This window comes from Lepus europaeus, chromosome 15, assembly GCF_033115175.1.
Source record: "Lepus europaeus isolate LE1 chromosome 15, mLepTim1.pri, whole genome shotgun sequence".
NCBI lineage: Eukaryota > Metazoa > Chordata > Mammalia > Lagomorpha > Leporidae > Lepus > Lepus europaeus.
The window spans coordinates 82,394,324-82,418,254 of NC_084841.1; the positions used below are offsets into that span (position 1 = coordinate 82,394,324).

The window sequence follows — 23,931 nt, forward strand, 5'->3', positions numbered from 1 at the left end:
ATCAATCAATCATGAAAGGCACAGGCAGAGGAGGAGAGATCGATCTTTCATCGACTGGTTCATTCCCTAAACAACTGCGACAGCCAGGACTGGGCCAGGCCAAAACCAGAAGCCCAGAACTCCATCTAGGTCTCCCACTTGGGAGGCAGAGGCCCAAGCACTTTGCCATCTTCCCCGAGCACATTAGCAAGGAAGCTGATAGGAAGTGGAGCAGGTGGGACACGAACTGCTACTCCTATGGGCATCACAAGAGGCAGCTTAACCCCATATGCCACAATGCTGCATGATGCATAGATTTTTAAAGAAGGTGTCTGTACCACCCACAATTCAACCCAAGCAATGAGGACACTTCAGTTCTCACAAAGGGAAACCTCGAAGCAGATGCCTGATCCTGTCTACTACAGCTTGTGGTGAACAGAGTGCCTCGGTGGGACAGCCCAGGGAGGGGCTTGATGGAGCTAAGCAAAGAGGATGGCCCTTAAAAGTCACCACACCCTTGAACTGGTTTAAGAAAACCTCAAGATCAGAAAAGCAGGCGTTGGTTTTCCAGAGGGCATCGAGAGGGTCCCACTCAGGGCTGGACCCAGTGGACAGCTGCAGTGGTCACGCCCTCCCCCCCCCCCCCCCCGCAGCCCCGAGCCCCCTTGCTGGGCCTTGTGGTCATGCTTTTAAACAAGATCTACTTTCTTGTCTTCACAACTCTGCAAGGCAGGCATTCTTTTATTTTTCCAACGCAGCTCAGAGATGTTACCCTATTTGTCCTTCTCATCCCAGCGCCAGGACACCCCCGCCCCTCCATGTTTGTTACTTAAAGTCCTTTAGAGCTATAATTAAATATTCATACAAACAATTCTCCTATGCTAATTTCTCCTAGTCACAGACATCAAAAGAAGTCTTTTAAAAGCCAAGGACAGTGTATGTTTCTGAGGCTGTAATAGAAGATTTCCAACTGGTATTTTCTGGTGAAATCTGGATTTGCCTCATAAATTTTCCTAGGCACAAAAGCCATGCTGCAAACATGGTAATGTCACAGTAGCCTCATCCAGAGGCTTACTCACTCTTTCTGTTGCTTTGCTATTTCAGCATTCGGGAAAGTTTGAATTTCCCAGTAATGTGACCATGATACTATTCTTGTACCTTCATTGTCCACCAACTTTCAGTTTGGTGAGAAGTTTATTTAAGCCGAATTTTCCAAGTTTGCTGAGAAAATCAGATGAATTTTATTAAAAGACTTTAAGAAAGACAAACTTGATATAGAAAGCAAAATCTATACTTAAGCAAAAGAAAGCAAAAACAAAACACTTTTTTTCCTGGAACTGGACACTGATCAATATTCAAATTGTGCTCCATTTTGAATATCAAAATCAGCTTAACTCTTCCAAAGCACATACTTGTGAATAGCACAATATTACTATTTTTGGTTGCAGAAGGGGTTATAAGTTATTTTGATAACCACAAGTTACTAATCTGTTTCATGATCCACAGCAAGTTCACATGAAGTTCAATAATGACAACAACAATGCAAGGCCATCATAGAAATTGGGATTCAAGAAATGGGAACAGGAGGGAACTTCAAACTCAAGCTTTAATTTCGCCTATGGAAAAAAATGATTCAGTTACACACACTAGCAGGCACCAAATCTTTAGATATATAAAATTTCAAAGCAATCAAGATGTGTAACTATAAACATGGAATAGAGAAAAATTTACCAATTCCTTTTACCTTTCCATGGGACTTCTATGGGAGGTTCTCAAGACAACACCAAAAAGGAAGCAGACCCTTCTGAGCCAGATTCTCTGATCGGAGCCACCAGATTTGTCCCTCTTCCTGGGCCCCCACTGCCTTTCACAGCTGGACCTGAGACCCTAGCTCTTGCTCCACTGGAGGATTCACCTTCGACTGATTCTCCTTCCACTCGAGATTGTTTTTCTTCCTTTGGCTTCAAAGAAAATTTTATGCTTTAATTTCTCTCCCAAAGATCCCTCTCATTCCACATATCTGTGTTTCACTACCTGGGCTTTGGAACCACAGACTTGGCTACGAATCATCCCTCCCTCCAGGCTGTATGCTGGAGAACCAAGGAAGGTACCTGAATCTCTCTCAGTATCATTTTCTCCATTTCTCAAAACAGTGATAACAGGACCCACCTTGTCTTCTTAAGAAATCAATAAGGCAAAGCCTATAAGCTACTTCATTCAATCCCTTAAAGACAAAGGTGCCCTTGACGACATTGGCCACGTGCATTCTGTATTCACAAGTTCTCCCCACGCCCTGTGTGGGAGAGCTGGTGTTAGAGCCAGGACTTCTGCACTTACGTAGAAAATGTGCCAGTCAGCAGCTTGGATGTGCCAAGGAAACTCTAAACCCTCCAATGCCCCATCTCTGTTCTGCTGTTAAGCTTTTCCTATTTAACTCAAATGGAACCACCAGTTTAAGTCACCTTAAAGGTCTTCACCTCCTTTGGCGACAGTTTAAACGTCATTAATTCCTCATTTGTGGGGCAGCACAGCTTGGCATTTAAGAAGAAGTCTACTGCTGTCTTCAAACACCAGCTGTGTCGCTCACCACCCCAGGACCCAGGGCAAGCAACTCCACCCCATCACACAATCTCCTCATGTGTAAAACAGGAGCAACATGAGCACCTGCCTCACAACCCCCACCTCCTATGACATCTTTAAAGTATTTTGTTAATATTTATTAAGTAAAACTTGCAATGTGTCCATTTTCTTAATTTAAAGAGAGGAACGTGGGGGTGTGGCATAGTGGGTAAAGCCTCCACTGGCAGCGCCAGCTGGCATCCTCTATGGGCAGTGGTTCAAGTCCCAGATGCTCCACTTCCAATCCAGCTCTCTGCTATGGCCTAGGAAAGCTGTGGAGGATGGCCCAAATCCTTGGGCTTCTGTACCCATGTGGAAGACCCAGAAGAAACTCCTGGCTTTGGATCGGTACAGCTCCTGCCATTGTGGCCATTTGGGGAGTGAACCAGCAGGTGGAAGACCTCTCTCTCTCTCTATTCCTTTGCCTTTCAAATAAAATACATGTTAAAAAAAAAAAAAAAGAGGAGCATGGAACTGAAAAACTCTTAACACAAAAACTGTCATTCCTTCCTTTGATTTTTCATTGCCATCACCTTTGTCCAAGCTCACATACATTTTAACCGGACAAGAACAGAAGCTGCCCACTCTACCTTTATAGATTCCCTCTATTTTTTTAAAAAAAGACTTGTTTATTTCAAAGTAAATAAGAGAAGGGTCTTCCATCCACTGGTTCACTCCCCAAATGGCTGCAATGACTGGGACTGGGCCAGGCTGAAGCCAGGAGCTTCCTCCAGGTCTTCCACATGGATGGCAGGAGCCCAAGCACCTGTGCCGTCTTCTGATGCTTTTTCCAGGGCATTAGCAGGATTCCCTCTACTTCTAGTCTCTCATCTACTCTAATCCAATCCTCACTTAACCCCTTATCATCAGGTTAATCCTTAAATCCTCCTTTCTCCTCCAGAGTTCCTACATTTGGTAAGTCGCAGGGTTCTCAGACAATATGGAGCCACCTCTCCTGCAGCCATCTGCAAGCCCCACCCAGGTGGGACTCCCCAGGTTCACTACAACCTCATGCCCTTATTCCTGTTCTTTTCTCTAGCCAGAATTTGCTACAATTTGTCTCCCATATATCCTTCAAGAACCAGGCCACTCTGCAGTCCCTCACAGGACCTTGTCAAGCAGACTCTGTCTTCAACCTCGGGATCTTCCTCTCTGGATGTACTTGGTTCTCAACACGCAGTTGCTGTTTTAGGTTGTTATTTACATGCCTTAACACGTGTGTGTCTCGCTTGGTATTTCCCACTATAAAATCTCAATACTGTCTATGGTGTAGATGAGATAGAAATGGCCCAGGTGAAGGAGGAATAACAATATTGTCGTGATATTGATCCAGGAGTTAGTGGGTTTTTTTTTTTTTTCAAATTTCATGACTGAATGACATTCACAATCATGAACCTGATATTTTGCCATACTGATGAGCATACCTAAATTGTTATGCACAAAAAATAAAAGGCTTACATATGTAATAGCATTAAAAATGAAGATGCTCACAAGCGTTCTAAGGGGAAGAAAGAATTTGGGGGGAGGTAGTGGTTATATCCTCTTTCTGGTGACTTATTTTACACCTGATTCAACACTGAGAAGTTCTGCAGAGTGTGAAATGGTATGGGAAATACCAAAGTAAGAGCCTCGACTGCACTCTGAACCATATACCAGCTTGCTTGCCTGGACCTTTTTCTCAAGCACCTCCCCTTAACACACAAAAAAATAGGAAAACCAGAAGAATTCAGAAGCATACGTCCCTCTTTAGAAAGGGAATGATAAATGGCCACAATTTTAAGGCAATAACATTTTAAATAAAAGTTTAAAAAAAGAAATAATTTCTAAAAAATATGTATAGTATGGGAGAGAGGTGGATAGTATGCGTTTATACTAAGAATGCAGCATCAAGAGTTATTCTTATGCCATACATAGCTAATCTAATCTTTCTCCAAGCAGGTGCAGATCACGCAATGACTTTCAGGAGGTGACAGTCTTGGGACAACAGTGTGAGGTGCTGGGAAGGGGACTGAGCCCTGTGCCGTCCGGGGGAGCTGGCACTTGGGAGGTCGCACATGGCTCCTGGTCTCTATCATGCTCAGAGATTTTCAAAGCTGCAAGATTCTCAAAGCTAGAAAGACATGAACTCCTAAAGCAGACTCCTTTTGCCGGACCTTTCCTGGGATGCCAGACGTCCCAAAATGAGATCCCAAAATGATGCAGAATGAGAAACTGGACAAAAAAAATACTGATCACCTGGCTTCCACCTACCTCCAGTCTTCTGAAATTTAAGGCAATTCCCTTCTGTCTTCTTAAGGAAAGTGTCTATGCAGCTAAAATGCAAGCACATCCACTGGCTACTAAAACTTAAATTCAGGTATTTCAGGTATTCCCAAACATTCACATGGTCACCAGAGCTGACAACGTATAGGATTTCTGGGATATGTAGTCATATTTAAAAAAAAAAAAATTATTTTGACAGAGTTACAAAGAGAGACAGACAGACAGAGAATCTTCCATCTCCGTCTGCTGGTGCATTCCCCAGATGGCCACAACAGCCAGGGCTGGGCCAAACCAAAGCCAGGAGCTTCATCTTGGTCTCCCACATGGGTAGCAGGGGCCTAAACACTTGGGCCTTCTTCTGCTTTTCCCAGGCCATCAGCAGGGGAGCTGATTCAGAAGTGGAGCAGCCAGGACACAAACTGGAGCATAGATGACGTGCCAGCATCAGAGGCTGCAGCTTTACCCACTATGCTACGATGCCGAAATGTAGTCATGCTTGTACATACTTTTTCCTGAACAAATTTGTTTTCCAGTTTTAGAAAATGTTTAATCCATACAAACAAAACACAGAGAAACAAATGTTTTCTCCTTGCTCAGCATTATTCAGAATAAACACTATTTTATCTTATCATTTTTCTATTAGGAAACCTCTGTTCTTTTTTTAGATTTGGAGAACTGCTTTTCCTGACAGAACCCCAAGAACTGAGAAACCCTGAACTGCAAACTTGGCCTTTGTCCTGGTTGTTTATAGATGTATCATGGCACACACGGTTGGCACAGTAATCCTAAGATTAAAGAAAAAAAAATCCCAAAGAGAGCATTAGATTTTTTTCCCCCACCAAGGTAATCCACCGCCATGAAAACTTGTTTACTGTTTTGCACACCATACTTGAAGTGAATGGTCCCATGTTTTCTTGCCATTTAATCTTCTTTTGTAGATAAGTGAGAAAAAAATACATTCTTTTTGATAAACTACTGAAAATACAAACCTTAAGACTTTAAACATGAAATTCTAGTGATCACATTTTTCAACATTAACAGTCACACTTCTGAAAGCTTATCAAAGCACAAATATGGGGGCAGAAAACTATCTTCATCAGTATATTTAAATATAAATGATAGAAAGATAGGTCATCCAAAGTGGGGGATGGACAAGCTTGCGTAGGGCACCTTAGTAACTAAGCATCCAGTTCAACTCTGATTAAAGAGGATAAAAGACAAAAGCAGGAATCCACAAATGTGTATTTGTTGCAAATACTTTTCTACTTTAGTCAAAGCAGCACAATGAAAACGTCATTTTTTTTTTTTTCAAACTAGGCTCCAAATTGCTAGAGACTAACAGTAAGACTTGAACAACAACAGCCAATCTTCTGCCGCCACCTGCTGGTGTTTTATAGTTACTGACTCTCAAAGGTGCCAGAACTGCCAACTAGATTGAAGCTGACTCATTTGACATTTAAAGCAAGAATAATCTTTAGATTCTCACATATCGTCGTCTTGTGCATATACACATTATATAATAAATCATGGATATAATATCCTACAACTTCTAGAAATAGAGTCAAATTTGAGCTCATTTTTCCAACTGCTTGATTCATGTATGTATTAATACCACATTGCTCCAAAAGGAAGTCAGAAATTATCACATTTACCTTGTCTCCTTCCCCAACAAAAGCAAATTTACTTACTCCTACATCATCAATAAAGACTGGAAAGGGAATGGTGTTGGAAGGCCTGTCTACAGTATTCACAACACCCAAGGGGAGGTCAATGCTTGAAGCTTTATTCTCTTAGGCAACAACCCACACGCCCAGCATGTATTTTTAAGGACTTCCTTGAAGTCAGTTAAAGTTCTAAACATGTCCACACACCATGGATGCAGGACTCTGAATGAAAGATCAGAGGCTGGGAACCTAACATCCCAGTTGGTAAGTCTCTAACTGGAGCTATAAACAGGACTTTAACATTTAGAAAATGGGGACCTTTAAAAAACAGTGTGTTATCTAAGATCAGACTGCTAAGACAGATTATCAAGGCAATGCAAGTGGTCTTGTCAAGTTCAGTGCAAGTCCCCTTTAGTAACAATAGTTACCTCCACCAATCATAGTGCTTTCAAAACACAACATGGGATACTTCTGAAATCCAGCACTCCATTATTCACTGAAACATGCAGGTATAAAATTTACAGGTCATTTTTACTCAAACAGGACACAAAAAGGCAAGAGAATTCAATGTTCCAGATATTTCTCCACCAACAGCATTTTTTAAAGTTCTGTTCAGAATTCAGTAAGATGCACTTTGGATTCCTAAAGCGCAGGGTGCAGGGTGAAAACACAGTGTCCAATGTATACAAAGTGAACTTACGCATAGACCAGCACCCAATCAGGAACCAGCACTGTCTGCCCTCCAGAAGAACGCCCTCTTCCAGAAAACACGGACGGCCTTACTTTACAGAATGATATTTAAACGTTTTCTATTATGTAGCACATTCCTACTGCCTGGATCTACAACATCAGCCTCCTGTAGAAGCGAGTATACTTTTCCCAACTTGCCTATATCAATGTCTATGCCATGTCTTCCTTTCAACAACAAACTGTGTGAACTTTTGCTCACTTGAGTCCCAGCTCAAAGAACATTTCTTCAATGAAGACTTCCTTGAAACGAGACAGAAAACTAAGGTCCCCATGCACATTCGCAGAGCAGTCTGTCAGAAGTCTATGTTGACACATCACACTCAATTGCTGTGTTTAAATGTGTTCTAGGAATCTTTGACAAGTTCAAGGAAAATAAAAAGTTCTCCTGCACCAAAATAAACTTCCCTCTGATTTGCATTTTGCTATGAACTTTCCAAAGTGGCCTAAGTGCATCTACTTTCAGAGACTCAGTAACTGATGGACAGAAATCACATTTAATTTTATATTTTATTTACTTTCCTTCTGAGTCTTGAACTGCATTAAGTTCTGTTTTAAATTGCATGTTAATGAGTAATTGTCTCCCACGTTATTTGTTCTATCATAGACAGTTTTTCCATAGACCAATAGTCTATTCTATTAAATAAACCAATATATATTATCTTTAATTTTTACAGTATATATGCCCTTAATGCCCTCCATATAAAAGAGTCTGCAACACAGCCTGCTTTGTTTGAATGTATTATGTTAATGTATATATAAGTCAGCAATATATTAGTCATGTATTAGTTTACAGTTGGAGGCTGATTATTTGTCTCTAAGTGCTATTAAGGTGCTTCTCTGTAAACAGAAGCTCACAAAACACACATTTTAAACCCAGTTCAGATGTTCCCTTGCACCCCTTTCCTTTCCCATCCACAGCAAAACCAAAACAAGCTCATTTCAACTAAGTTTAAGATTAGACATCACTTGTGCGTTCACAGAAGACAGAACACGAACATCTTACAATCAAGCAGAAATACCACTCCTACCTGTGTTCCCAAGCTGGCCGCCATCATGTGAGTCAGAAGTTTAGCTGCAAACATGGAGTACCTGGCACAGAAGATGTGAGAAAGGACAGCCAAGCAAAGACCTGCAGAAACAACAAGTCCATGTATGCTTTTAGAATCCCTAAATAGACAAACAATGTCACAGCCAAATTCTCCAGGTCAGTTAAGCCCAAACGTAAGGCCTGTCACCTGCCTATTCTACCTGCTCAGTTTAATCTACTCTTTTTGACATGACACGTAGAATCTCCACACTTTTGAATGAGGCTCACAGGGTAACTTCAGCTTCCAAATACCTACAGGTTCACTTCCTCGGTACAAAGAAAACACAAATCAAGTAGGTTAACAATTTTATTAAATATTTGGTTTTCCACGTTTATGATAGTCAACTTTTCCTATTTAAGGAAAAAAATTCTCATTTTCTAAGAACAAGCAGCTTGACTAAACAGATATTTACCGAGGTAAAAAGGATTTCTCAGGCATAAAATTATGAATGGCACTACCAAAACCCCAGTTCGGTAATTACCCCTTTTTATTTTCTATGAATAGTTACGTAATTATAACAGAGGCATTTATGAATTTTACAGGGAACTACTGTAAAACATCACTGGTGCCAAAACCAGGAACCCAACATGTTCTTCCCACCAAAATGACTTTGAACCTAAGCATCTAAATTGCTAAGTGGTGTGAAGAAAATGTTATTTATTTTAAAGGCAGAGAGGAAGAGACAAAGAGACACAGAGATCTTCCATCCCCTGGTTCAATCGCCAAATGGCTGCAATAGGCAGGTGTGGGTCAGGATGAATCCAGGAGCCTGGAACTCCATCCAGGCCTCCCACTAGGGTAGCAGTGGTGCAATGACTTGTGCCACCTTCTGCTACCTTCCCAGATACATCAGCAGGAAGCAGAGAAACCAAGACCGGAACTGGCACTCAACCCACTGCACCACAACACGGATTCCCTGTTATTACCTTTACGCCTACTTGAATTCACATATTTATCAGGTTTCTGGGGATGGTTAGAACCTCAGCACTAACTCACAGATGTTTTATCTTGCAGCACATATAAATTCCTTGTAATGCCGTATTTTAAAAGCAAAGTATACATATATTTGAAATATATTTCCTGGCTTTTAAAATGTACTTGTGTTGCAAATGGTAGCCCACTTGCTTTTTCACCGAAGTTTCACCCTCAGTGGCACTATTTTGTTTAAGGACTACTGAAACAGCGCAACAACTGGCTTGTAATATTCTGCCTGGCCATGTACTTGGCATGCATAACCTCATTTCAGTACATCAATGCCTCCTTGACAAACAGGACACACTGCACCCCTGTGACACTTGGTTTTCTTCCATTAGCTTCTCTGAAGCAATGGACAGACTTGTATGGTTTACCACACGTTGGCATGAATGCACTGGGCCTGGGCAAAATAGCCACACAGGGTTTTCTGACTCATTTTCTGCTAAGAAATGCCTCTCAGTACTCCTTTCGGGAAAAGATTTCAATTGTCTTTTCACATTTTATTAAGGTAGACTAAGCTCTCTACCAGAGAGAAGCCTTTGAATGACTCTAGGCTTTGGGCTTAGAAATCTGGTCGAGAAGTATGAGCAATCCTTTTTTAGGAAGGCTCCCATGAGACCGTGGGACTGCTGTGCAGGGCCTGGAGCTGCCTGCAAAATCCATCCCTTGAGCTGCAGTTTCATCCGAACCTGCAGTCATACCTGGTGTTGACCTTCACGTTGGGAGACTATGTACTACTGGAGCTGATGCTCAGACTTGCTAAAATACACTGAGTTCCCTGGAAGGATTAGACCCAGCTTAAATTCAGGGTTTCAGTTGTGTGTGTGTGTGTGTGTATAATATACTGACATAAGTGCAGGGCCTGGCAGTTTTCTTCATTGTAAGCCACATGATCAGAAATGTGCACTTTACTGTAAATTTACTGAGTAAGATAACAATGTGAAACAAAGGGATTAGGGTTGGGCAAGAGAAAAACAGGAGCCAACTCCTTTTCTTAGTTCATGAGAACTTAAAGTCCTTTTCCCTCTCTTGCTAATCCTCCAGTATACTCCTGTTTCATGACATGAATTTAGTGCAGTTAAAGCAACCCGACTCAGAAATTCCGAGTGAAGCATATTAAGCTCCAGTTAACACGCTGGCATGCCACCTGGTGGCAATCCGAGGTTCAGAGCCAGTGGCAGGGAAATGGGCCAGATTCTATTGGCATATAATGGGTCATGGCTATCAAGGCTCATTTTTTATTTAGGGAGTAGAATGTTGCTAACTCCCTCACGTGGGCTGTGTCCTGGCCTAGGAACTCCTCTGGCTTAGGGCAGTTATGGAATATCTTAAAGAAATAAATGCTTCTGGGGCCAGGTTTTTAAAATATTATATATTAAGTTTCTAAAATGCTATATGCGAGTGTAGGAAAATAGCAGGCATATTTTCTGATTACCTGTATTTAGCATATATACTTCAGAATTACAATTTTCAAAAACAAGTATTTGTTTAAATTACTTAACATAAATATGCACATCACAAAGCATCAAGTGTTGTAACTATAAACAGAACAGCCTTTCCTCTACTATTCTTTCTAGCACTACACAGGTTATAGGTTCAGTTGGAAAAGGATATTTAATTCATTCACTAACACAAATGACTTTTTTACATAATTCAAAAGAAGCATAAATTACCCAATAAAAATAACACTGATATTATTACATTCAAGTAGGAAAATTCTAAAAGCTGTCTAGATTCTTTGGCTATGACCACACTTACTAAAGATCTTATTCTGGACAGTATTTGCATGTTTGCATGCATATAAACATGCTTGTGTATAAACACATACATCCAGCAAATTCCTCTGTTGTTTGCATAGTTTGAGAATGGGGCACATTTTTCCAAACAACTAGGGTCTCACAAGACAAATCTTAGTACAGTTTCCCATGAAATTTTCTTTAAAAATTTCTAAGTTGCATATCTATCATCCATCCATCTCTCTATATCTGCCTCTTCCATTGACAAGTCCAAATAAAAATCAAATTTCCATTACTTCATCGCTAAATCAGCTATTAGCTTTTCGCTTGGTTTCTTGTGTTTTCCCACTCAGTGCTCACTGGGCACGGCTACATTTTCCACTTGGTGCTGCTCATCCGTACTGATCTCCACATTCCTGAAAGTCTCTCAGCACAATGTCTTTTGGCTTCCGCCACTTGTAAGCTAAGGGCAGGAAAAGAAAATATCTAAGCCTGGAAATATTTCTACTGAAGAAAAAAAAGTATGAAGCATCTGGGAGCACACAGTCTCTGTGTATTTTGGGAAAAGATTGGTTCCAAAGGAGCAAGGTTGCCAGGAGACTGGACTCCAGATCAGCAGGTGGTGAAACCTTTGCTACTCCACACAATTTTCCCCAGTCACCAGTCTCATTGATCAAAACGGGACCAAAGTAAAAATTCAGTTTCTTGGTTCCACCAGTCACATTCCCAAAGTCGAGGACTACCTGTGCCAAACGTTTCTATCATCAAAAAGACTCGTACTGCACAGTACTATGTTAAAAGTACCCTGAAGAAAAATGTCAAGAAAAAGTCATATTCCGAAGAATTTTTATCAGAAATGGTTAAAATATAGGGTTTGGCACATACAAGTATGAATGAGACACAGAGCCAAAACTGCCTCATTATCAGAGGACGTCAGAGCAACACTGCTCATACATTGACTTATTCTTTTAACCAATCACTATTTGAACTACTTCATACCAGGGACAGCATTGGACAACGCTCAAAAAGATAGACCCTCTGGCCTCTTGGTGCTTTTCTGTCTCTCTGTATCTTCTCCCAGTCGAGACTGGTTTGTGCAAAGTCACAGAACCCATTCTGGTCAAAGAGATGAGGGGGGAGGTACTTTGGGTGGTTTTCAGGAAGGTTCTTCATTGATTTTACAGGACGCAAACATGCGCTTCTCTCTGGGCAAGCCTGGACATCATTAGTATGATGCCTACGGCTGCTGCAGCCAGCTCAGAGCAGGTAGGGATGCAGCCAGGAGTGACGTGAGGGGAATCTGACAGCAGAAAGTTGGGAGGCGGCCAGGGTCCTGAAGACAACACTAAAGTGCTGAGTCAATCCAGAAACGACATCCATTTACGATGTCTCTTAATAGTCACATGTTACTTATAGTCAAACTCATCCTAAACAGCAACACATCCTACATATGTACATATTCAGCAGAATCCAACATTTTTGGATTGCTGATTGGGATGCTTACATCCTATATCTGGTCCAAGTGCAAGTTCCACTCTCAGTGGAGCTTCCTGTTAATGTACCACTTGGAGGCAGCAGGTGATGGCCCAGGTAGTTAGGTCCTTGCCACCAATGTGAGAGACCTGGATTGAGTTCTGGACTCCTGGCTTCAGTTCAGCCCAGTTCCAGTTTTTGAGTGAATCAGGAAAAGGAAGATCTTTTTTTCCCCCCACATAATTTTTTAATAAGATTTATTTATCTGAAAGGCAGAGTTGCTGGTTCACTCCTCAAACAGCCGCAATGGCTTGAGCAAGGCCAATCCAAAGCTCGGTACCAGAGCTTTTCCCGAGTCTCCCATGTGAGTGTAGGCGCCCAAGCGCTTAGGCCTTCTGCTGCTTTTCCAGGCACACGAGCAAGGAGCAGGATCAGAAGTGGAGCAGCTGGGGTTCAAACCATGCCGGCACTGCAGATGCCAGCTGGTTTAACCTGCTATGCTGCCACACAGGCCCTCACAAATATTTTTTAAAAGAATTAAAGCTAACTGATTTATCTATCAACTGCAGTTATCCCTTTAAACTGCTCTATTTTAAGTTCTAAGCATTTTGTTTTCTGTTCTTGGGAATATCTCCCTGTTTGATAGTTAGAATGAAGCTGTTTTGATGTACTCTCTCCCTTAAGTCATGATGGCTATTTTAGGCAATGATTACAGCAAATGTGAATTTTGTGTTTTGGGAAGAATTTGACACAAAATTGTCAAAAATATCTCTAATTAGAAAAAAAAATGGAAAATGTGTAGCATCTGGCAATATTTTTTCTGGAAAAGCTATCAAAATTTCATATTATAAGATACAAAAAGCACAACTTAAATATTCTTATAGGTTAGTACACAGAAGGCATAATCATGTTCAAAGTACTTTGGATCCTGTTAATAAAACTGTAAGCTGTATTGGTCAGCAATTTATAAATAATTATTCACTGCATAATTGACATTGTATTGACATTAATCATTTAGTAATCTGTAAAATGTCAATAAAAAGACCAACCCTTTAAAGGTGAGAGCTTTACTTTGACTAATATAAGGATTTCTCTGCTAAAAGAGAACAAAAATAATGACACTGGAGCATGTGTTTTGCCCCTAGTAGTTAAGGTGCCAGTTGTGTTGGCCATGTCCCATAGTGAAGGCCCTGGGCTCAAGACGCAGCCTTGCTCCCCACTCAGGCTCCTGCTAATGCGCTCAGTGAGAGTCAGAAGGTGATGCTCAAGTGCTGGGTCCCTGAAACACACATGGAAGGCCAGGATGAGATCCCAGCTCCTGGCTTCCCAGTTGTGGGCTCTAGAGAGTCAACCAGTGGCTGGGAGCTCTCTCTCTCTCTCTGTCCCTCAGAGAAGTAAATATGTAACTAAGCATTTTTAAGCCAATGTAAGGTCCCTGGCCCAGCACTAACCCCAGCTCAAGAATACTCCAGAGGCCAATGTTGTGGCACAGAGGGTTAAGCTGTGGCCTGGGATGCCAACATCCCATACGGGAGCTCTGGTTCAAGTCCCAGCTGCTCGGCTTCTGATCTAGCTCTCTGCCAATGCACTTGAGAAAGCAGTGGAAGACAGCCTAAGCGCTGGGTTCTTGCCACCCACATGACAGACCCAGATGTTATGCCTGGCTCCTGGCTTCAGCCTCTCCCAGCCTTGGCTGTTAAAGCCATCTGGGGAATGAACCAGCAGATGGAAGGTCACTGTGTCTTTCAAATAAATAAAATAAAAATATAAAAAAAGACAAGCCCAAACATAAGAGACTCACCTACAAGTACACCAAACATGACCTAGTTCATTCATTGATGCAAAAGCTAAAATGGAATATGGTAGGTTATAGAGTATCTCATCAAGATTACAAGAATGTAGATAGGACTTCTATTCAGATTCAAAAATCAGGGTAATCCAATTCAATACTCTGTATCTGATAATAACATATCAAAAGAATTATGGGACAGCAGAGTAGACTTCAACATTAGATTGCAAAGGGTAATGTATACTTCAAACCAAGCTGAATTTCCTTAATAACTGTACTACAAAACTGGCATTTTCACCTAAAACTATTTTAAGTTCTATTTCTCCCAAGTCATCTTTGTTATGAGTTCCATAACACTACAAGCCAACACAGCAAATATTTTACTTTTCTTTATGGTAAAGAATGACTTTAGTTTCATTTTCTGGCATTTGATAAACTGATTTACAATTTAACATCACAGGAACTTATCTTATTTTTTTTAAAACTGAGGATCACCAAATGTTTTGACCACTCTTCCATTCTAGTATAGTAATTCCAACTGCAAACCAGAGTTGCTACACACAGTGATCTCCTCTGATTAGAAGAAGCAAAACATTAAATTTCTATCAAATTGTACATTACTATATTTCATGAAAAGAACCAGTAAATTGTCATTAAACTCAAAGGCACATTCAGTGTGGCCTGACCTAAATTATAGAATATGCATAGTAAGATACATAAGATCTCTTTTCTGGGGGCAGGTATTGGGTCTATCAGTTAAGAAGCTGTTTAGGATGCCCACATCCCACATCAAAGTGCCTGGGTTTGATTCCCAGCTATGGTTCCGACTCTACCTTCCTACTAATGTAGACCTAGAGAGGCAGCAGTACCAGCTCAAGTAATTGGGATCCTGCCACCCTCATGGGAGACCCGGGTTGTATTGTTGGCTCCTAACTTTAATCTGGCATTAGTCATTGTAGGCATTTTGAGAATGAACCAGCAAATTTGCCTCTCAGATACATTTTCTTGTTTTTAAATTCTCCTTTTGGTGCAGCGGTTTACATTCCACAGGGGACACCCACATCCCATACCAAAGTCTTGGCTCCACTTCCATACCCAGCTTCCTGCTAGTGTGTACCCTGAGACACCACAGAATTCTTGGGCTCCCACCACCCATGTGAAAGACCCAAGGCCAGTCCCAGCTGCTGTGGGCATTCGGGAAGTGAACCAGTGAAGGGAAACTATATCTATTTGAAAGGCAAATACAGAAACAGATTAAGTTTATGTGTGCAACAATCTCTTTTCTCTCATCTCCAGGCTGATGACATTCATATTTTCCTGAAGCTGAAACTGGACCCAAAGACAGGGCTTTACAACTCTTCCTGGACACAATATGTAATTACACTACAGTGCTATCGACACAGCAGTTACTGAAAGTGACCCCCAGTCAAAGGCAATGAAAGCAGATATCGACATTTAGGGACTGATACACTAACAAATCCAAGAGGCTTTTCCAGAACAAGTTGCAGAAAAGATAAACTTACTAATGATTCCCTAGGAAACATGAAATAGCCCCGCTTGTTTTTGTATAAACTGAAAATAACATTCTCACTTTAGCTTTTAAGACCATTTTGATGATCAGGATTTGCAACAAGCCAGGGATTTCTGTGGGTCACAGCAGCTCTGTGAGTTAAGTATCTACGAAAACAGGTAAAATGACATCTGGCTCTGATTTCAGTGTTGTACTTTTTATACCTTTTCATTTCATAATTCTATGAAAATCCTTTGCTCTCTGCATTATATATGATATAAAATATATAATGTTATAGTATTTACATTAAACTAAAATCAGATGTCCCCATCTGCATTGAGGACTATATCTATTTACAAGACTATGAAGTAAAAAAAAATGTCATCCTTTATGAAAGATACTATTAAGAATAAGGTGCTGAGGTATCTCATTTCAGTCTTTTTTCTCCCCCCCCACAGGCAGAGCAGACAGTGAGAGAGAAACAGAGAGAAAGGTCTTCCTTTTCTGTTGGTTCACCCCCTCCAATGGCTGCTGTGGCCAGCATGTTGTGGCTTGTGCACCGCACTGATCCGAAGCCAGGAGCCAGGTGCTTCTCCTGGTCTCCCATGGGGTGCAGGGCCCAAGCACTTGGGCCATCCTCCACTGCACTCCCGGGCCATAGCAGAGAGCTGGAATGGAAGAAGAGCAACCGGGACAGAATCGGGCTCCCCAACCGGGACTAGAACCCGGGGTGCCAGTGCCGCAGGTGGAGGATTAGCCTATTGAGCCACGGCGCTGGCCGAGACATCTGATTTCAAGAGCCTCGGTGATCGCTGATGTTATTAGAGTGTTAATTGTTAACAACAAGAGTCACTGTGCATTAACTCCCCATGTAGAACCTCTGTACTCAATGAATTGTATTGAAAGTTAGCTGTAAAACCAGTTCTCAGTTTTGTGTGTGTGCACAAATTGTTGAAATCTTTACTTGTATAGAGCTAGTCTTCTGTGTACAAAACTGAAAATGAATCTTAATGGAGAATGGGACTGGGAAGGGGAGAAAGAGGAGGAGAAGGGGTAGGAGGGCTGATATGATGGGGAAAATATATTCCTAAAGTTGTACTTATGACATTTGTATTCCTTAAAAAAATAAATTAAAAAAAAAAGAAAAAAGAAAATGCAAAAGTATCTACTATTAAAAAAAAAAAGGAGAAGAAGGGGCTAGCACTGTTGTGCAGTGGGTTAAGGCCCCAGCCTGCACTGCCAGCATCCCATGTGGGTGCTGGTTCAAGTTCTAGCTGCTCCACTTCTGATGTAGCTCCCTGCTGGTGTGCCTGGGAAAGCGGTAGAAGATGGCGCAAGTTGTCGGGCCCCGGCACCCAGATGGGAGCCCCAGAGGAAACTCCTGGCTTCTGGTTTCAGATCAGCTCAGCTCCTGCCATTTGGCCATTTGGAGAGTGAACCTAGTGGATGGAAGACCTCTCTCCATGTCTCCACCTCTAATTCTTTCAAATAAATAAAATGTTTTTTAAAAAATCAGTAACTTTTGCTGTTGAATCTAACAGAATCAGAATTAAGACAGAATAAATAAAATGTATTAACTATATAAAATGCAATTATGTTGGAAATATTTTAGCAACCAAAAGAACAATCATTAGTTACTTGATTCTGTCTCTAGAAAAGCTTAACAGATAAAGACTAAACATCAAATAAAACACATACACTCAATGATTATCACACTTACAACATGTCAACAGAATATTAGAGTGTCCAAGTTAGTGTAGCTACCACCCTTTAACATAGATCAATTTACAGCCACATATTACAAGTAGAGAAATTGAAATTTGGAAAAACTAATTTATTAAAGTATTAATTCATTCAAAACAGTTAGACAGGTAGAGACAGAGATCTCTCCATATGCTGGTTCACTCTCCCGATGACTGCAATGGCCAGCACTGAGCCAGGCTGAAGCCAGGAGTTTCATGCAGGTCTCCTACACAGGTGGCAGGGGCCCAGACAATTTGGTCATCTGCTGCTGCTTTTCCCAGGCCATTAACAGGGAACTGGATGGGAAATTACAGCAGCTGAGACAGGAACTGGCACCCATATGCAATGCCGGTGCCACAGGTGCTGTAAACCCACTGTGCCACAACACTGGTCCCAAGAAACTAAAGAATTTGATCCAGGTCCTACACCCAGCTAATACCAGAACCAGTGTCTGAACCCAGGCAGTCTGGTTTAATGGTTTGTGTTTTCAGTCATTACCATCAACTCAGTTCTTTGTATAGTGCATTCGTCACAGAAATCATTATGGGATATAGAAAGTATATCAGAGTGTGGAACAGGTAGAGGTGGAGGATAGAAATACAAGTACAGTTTAAGAAATTCTCAGACTCTCAACCATAACATTAATACAGCAAAAGAGAATAATTATATAGTTGAGTGGTAGGTAAATAGTTTGACAAATATTAATGTAATTCAAGTGACCATGACTGCAGAAATGGGGCATTGATTTGGAATGTGAAAGATGATTTATTTGTTTGAAAAACAGTCTAACATAGGGGAATATCAATAGAGGGAATGATAGACAGAGATCTTCCAACTGCTGGGTCACCCCCGACATGGTCTCAAAAGCCAGGGCTGAACCAGGCCAAAGCCTGGAGTCAGGAATTCTACATGGGTGGCAGGGGCCCAAGCATTTGGGACATCATTCACTGCTTTCCCCAGGCGCATTGTCAAGGAGCTGAACGGGAAGCCGAACAGCCGGGACTCCAATTGGTGCTCCAATATGGGTTGCCAGGGTAGCAAGCAGAGGTTTAATCTGATGCACCATAACGTTGGCTACGGATTTATGTATTTATTATTTATTCTAATCACAGTAGTAAGCCTGTTAGAGCTTCTAAGTTGTAGAGTGTAAATCAGCCCAAGAGGCAGGTGCTTTGATCTGAATGAAAACACAAAATTCTTGGTGTCTATATATTTTTTTTTTTTTAATTATTTTTGACAGGCAGAGTGGACAGTGAGAGAGAGAGAGACAGAGAGAAAGGTCTTCCTTTTACCGTTGGTTCACCCTCCAATGGCCACCGCATTGCGCTGATCTGAAGCCAGGAGCCAGGTGCCTCTCCTGGTCTCCCATGCAGGGCCCAAGCACTTGGGCCATCTTCCACTGCACTCCCGGGCCACAGCAGAGAGCTGGCCTGGAAGAGGGGCAACTGGGACAGAATCCGGCGCCCTGACCGGGACTAGAACCCGGTGTGCCGGCGCCGCAAGGCGGAGGATTAGCCTATTAAGCTGCGGCGCCGGCCCAGTGTGTGTATGTATTTCATACCACATGGACACTCTCCGGGCCAAGGGAGCCCTCACAGGCAGGACACCATAAGCCTCAGCCTTTCCTACCCTGTTATGTGCCTCCCATCCATGCTGTGACACACTCCTGATGAGCTGTTTACTGTGTCCCTGGTACAGATGGGTGTTCCATAAATACCCACTGCATGAATTAATCAATAAGACAGGGAGGAAGTTTTTTTTCTCCTCATGCTTAGGAATTAGAGTTTTTGAACCTTGCATATACAAAAGGATTCTGGGAAAACAGGTTTTTATTCTCACAAATCCTTACAATTATTGACTCAAAAAAAAAAACTGTCACTGACCTGAGATACATATAAATCCAGAAGAGAAAAAGGCCTCATTGTATGAAGACAGGTAGTCGGTCTGGGCGTAGACGGCGTACACAGACATGTGTGAGCAGGCACATTCCACGTAGTCGGCAGTGTCCTCCACCACTCTGCAGAACTGACTGTCAGACAACCAGCTAGGGCAGAAACACAGCAGTCACTGTTCCTCTCTCATCAATACTTAAGGTGTTGAGATGACTCTTGCAGAAAAAATAACCAGCTGAACTTAAGTGTTCTTTCCTTAGGACTTAAGCAGACCACATTTTCAAAAGAAACACTGGAGAGAACATCTGATCCGGGACATGACACGACAGGCTCCCCAGGACACCTTAAGAAGCAGTCTACATACCAAGCAAGCCTGCCCCAGCATTCCCAGGACCAAAGCAGCAGGCCTTCCCAACAGAGTGGCACAGTTCCACCCTCAGAGCTAACCCATGCTCTATTCCCTGTCATTCACGGGCATAAAATCTTCCTATTTTGAGTACCATAAATCACTTGCATGCTATTTTAGGAGCCCTTCCTCTTCTTTTTCAGTTTTTGGAGCCACTTGTATTACACATATGTTTTCCAAGATTCTTTCAAGGGGTTTCGTCTATAAAGTCTGGCTAATTTAGAACAAGAACTTGGACATGATTGTAGGACAAGTGCATCATTGCCAAGCCCTCTGAGCTTTCCAGTGACTAGTGGTTGAGTCTCTTTCTTTTTAGGGCCTCTGGATTTCTTCTCTAAGGGCATCAAACTTCCCAAACCGAAGTGAAGATTTAAGGTCAAAACCTCCACTACTAATCTTAAACTGAGGACCACACAGAGTATCTCTGCACACGTATGGTAGGGTTACATTCCAGTAAAGGCACATCAAGTTCACAATCCACTGAACCCACCAGCCATTATCATGGCTGGCCAGCAGAGTACATTGTAGATGCTACAGACCATGGGCTGACTGGGAGCCATGCCCAAGGCTGCTGTCCAGCAAGGACAGAGAGGGTCACATCACACTTCACAATAACCCAGGAGAAGATCCAAATCCAGTATGTGAAGTATGGTTTTCTACTGGACGTTTGCTACCTTCACACCAGCATGAAGTTCAAACATCCAAGTTCAACCACTGTAAGTCAGGGGCCATATGTATGAGGTTTAAGATCTATCTTCAGACACTAGGAATTTCAGTTGAATATGTTAATGGAAAGATTCATCAGAGGTTTGGTGTTTGGAGGACAGCTGTTGACCCACCTGAGCTATTAGGCCTGTCCAGAATTACAGCGTGCATGGCTGAAATTCAGTAACAGAATCCGTGACTGCCACGGACCCTAGGTCCCCCACCAGCACCGTCTGACCTGGCAGTCACAGTAACTGCTCAGAGACCTCACACCTTCAGCCACAGGGATTCAGAGAGAAATCACTCTCTTCTTCCCTTTCCTGTGCATGGCTTTAATCTCCAAAATACTGTGTGCCATGTGTGGACAAGAACTGCAAATCCCTGCTGATCCCCCAAACACAGAGCCTCAGCTCCTGCGCCACAGGCCCACATGGAGCAGGCAGAGGAGGAATTTCCTTTCCCACCTGACAAATTAACCAATAACTCCAGGAAGGTTATCTGAACCGATTGGAAGTCAGGTCACATCCTGAGGATAAGGTAGTGATAAAAGAAAATAACGTGCCACACACATCCTCAAACTGCCGAGCTGTATTCCCCATCTCAGCAGTGCTGTAATACTTCCTCAGTGGCAACCTTAGAGCATGATCAGAGTATCAGAAGGTGATTAGAGTATTAGAACAGAGTATTAGTGTTCTAACGCTTCATCATTTCCTACCACAGCATGAGTATATGGTCACAGTATTAGATCCTGATCAGAGCATAGTGTAGTATATCATCATCAGAATGATAGACCACACCATATCATACAACAATCAGAGTACGGAACACAGAGTACTAGATCACAGAGTATGAGACTATGACTAGAGTATTAGAACATGAAGAACATTAGAACAATCAGAGCATTAGACCATGCCCAGAGTTATGACCAGAGTATTAGAATGTGAAGAAAATGAGCAGACCATTAGAATGCGATCAAACTATTAGAACATTGAAGAATATGACCAGAGTATTAGACCATGATTAGAGTATTAGACCATGACTAGAGTATTAGACCATGATCAGAGTACTGCACAGAGTACTACACTGTATTAGAACACCATCAGAGTATTAGACTGTGATCAGAAGATAAGATAGAGTCCTAGACTGAGTATTAGTACTAGGACGTGCTCAGAGCATTAGGATATCTTCCTGCAGAGATTCTTCTCCAGTCTGACACCCACCTGGGGCCACCGTCTATGCTCAGTACATAACTCAGGCTCAGCGGCACTGGTACAGGGAAGGACCAAACTCCGCTCCTATAAAATGGTTAATAAGTACCTGGCAGCAGCCTGATTCCAGAGAAGACAGAGAGACGTCTGTGGAACAATCCTGGGCTCCGCAGCATAGATCCTGTAGAGAACCTCGTTGCTGTTAGTCAGGAGTTGTGAACGCTGACCTTTCACACTCAACGATAATACCTATAAATGGCAAGAGGGGCAGGGTTGCAGGGTGTTTTCAACTTAGTATTGTGACTGAGGCTCTGCCTCTGGATCTGATTCCCTTTCCCTGGGCACTGTAGTCACTTGCTTTCTCCCACTGTGGGAACTTAGGAATGCAGGAACCAGACTGGTCTTCCACTACCCACTTCCTGCCCCCACCTCAGCAGCTCCCCCGACTTGGGCTGACCACACACCCCGACTCACTGCAGTTGCCTTCCACCAACAGCGTGGTATATAATAGGACATTACGTTAGCGAACTCTGTACTGTTTTTTCACTTTCTATCTATTATACACATAAAAACATGAAGGGACTATTCCAACTAGATTTGAAACAAAACATTCTACAAAAGGCCCATGAAGACAGAACTAGTTTCATTCGGATTCCCCATGTGTGGCTCTTAACAAAACATCTGATCAAGCTAATGTGTTTCTATTGTCTACTAAGGAAATATCAGTGCCCAACCACATAATTCTTTCAAATGATAAATTACCTTATTTTTCAGAGCGGGAAGGCTGTTTTCAGTTACAAACCACTGCTGGCTGCTATACTCTGTGAATTGGACTAATTTACATGTATTTTGTCCAGCCATTATTTCTGTATCCGGGATGTCCAATAACCTCTCTGGAATCCGAATATAATCACCTTCCTTTCCTTCAAACTTGTGCCCATTGATTTGCTGTGGATACCAGTGAAGAGCCAGTATTGAGAAATATGGGCAACTGTCAAGGATGGTTTTGCTTCTGCAACAGAAAAATGGAGAGTCTGCTGAACCGGCAGCTGCTGGCAAATGTACGTCCTCTTACATTTGCTAAAAACCATCACCAGGGACTCTGTTCTCCCTGCACAGTGTGGGCACTCCCGACGCAGGAACCGCAGATGGGACCTGTTCTCAGCTGTTTTCTGGTCCACTTCCAGGACTTTCGACTCAAAACTTTCTGCATCTTCTTGTTTGATCCTACTTATAACCTACATCACTGTATTTCTGAAGGCTGTTCTATGGTTATGGTGACACAGTCTACAACTATAAAATGTACACTTCTGAGCTGCCATTCGTGGAGCGGGTTGAGGAGAGGGTGTTTCCACTAAATGGTTTTACTGAAGAACACCGTACCTTCAGAACTGTGTGGTCACATTTCATCAAGAGTCTCCCTCACTCTCTCAAACCCATGGGAAAACTGCTAATCTAACCATTCAACTTGTAAGAAAAAAAAGCACTGAATTGTGGCTTTTCCTTAAATTTTATTTATTTATTTAAGAGGCATAGAGACAGAACACAGACAGAGAAATAGAGCACTTCAGTCCCCTAGTTTAACCTCCCAATGCCTGTAAAAGCCAGGGCTGGACCACAGCTGAATTCAAGAACTGGAAACTCAATCCAGGTCACCCACATTGGTAGCAGGAATTCAATTAATCAAGCCATTGCAACTGCCTCCCAGGGTCCATGTCAGTAGGAAGCTGGAGGTGAAAGCTGGAGTCATATGTTTAATCTACGTATTCGATAGCAGAGGTGTCTTGACCAGTATCTTAACCACTAGGCCAACTGTCCACCCTTGAAATTCTGAAGATCTCCTAGGTATAACCAAATTCTGTGCCTGATGAAATTGTTTGTCTTAAAGTACAGATTTCTAGATTATATTCCAGGATTTAGGAAACTAGAATCCTTTTTGTAACTTGTCCCTCAAGAGGATCTCATGCAATCAGGCCTGAACCCATCACGTTTGCAAACACTGAGGGGATATGAAGATAAGTGATGTCTGAAACCTTCCAGGAAAAGCTTAGAGAATCTTAGGATAAATTTTATGCATTGACTGATTAAAGTTGCACGGGCCACAACAGACGTAGAGTATGTACTATTAGATC

The 23,931-nt window shown here is 42.2% G+C and overlaps 1 protein-coding gene across 1 annotated transcript in view; it reads right to left on the bottom strand.

Annotated features, from left to right (window-relative positions):
- The window catches only part of ADGRV1 (adhesion G protein-coupled receptor V1), a 568,898-nt gene that overhangs the window by 303,659 nt on the left and 241,308 nt on the right, over positions 1-23,931 (bottom strand). Inside the window, exons 80-83 of the mRNA XM_062211963.1 lie at positions 22,562-22,811; positions 21,909-22,048; positions 19,472-19,632; positions 8,303-8,403 (exon numbers count right to left, since the gene is read on the bottom strand). Coding sequence (XP_062067947.1) covers positions 8,303-8,403; positions 19,472-19,632; positions 21,909-22,048; positions 22,562-22,811 — 652 coding nt within the window. The remainder of the gene's footprint in view (positions 1-8,302; positions 8,404-19,471; positions 19,633-21,908; positions 22,049-22,561; positions 22,812-23,931) is intronic.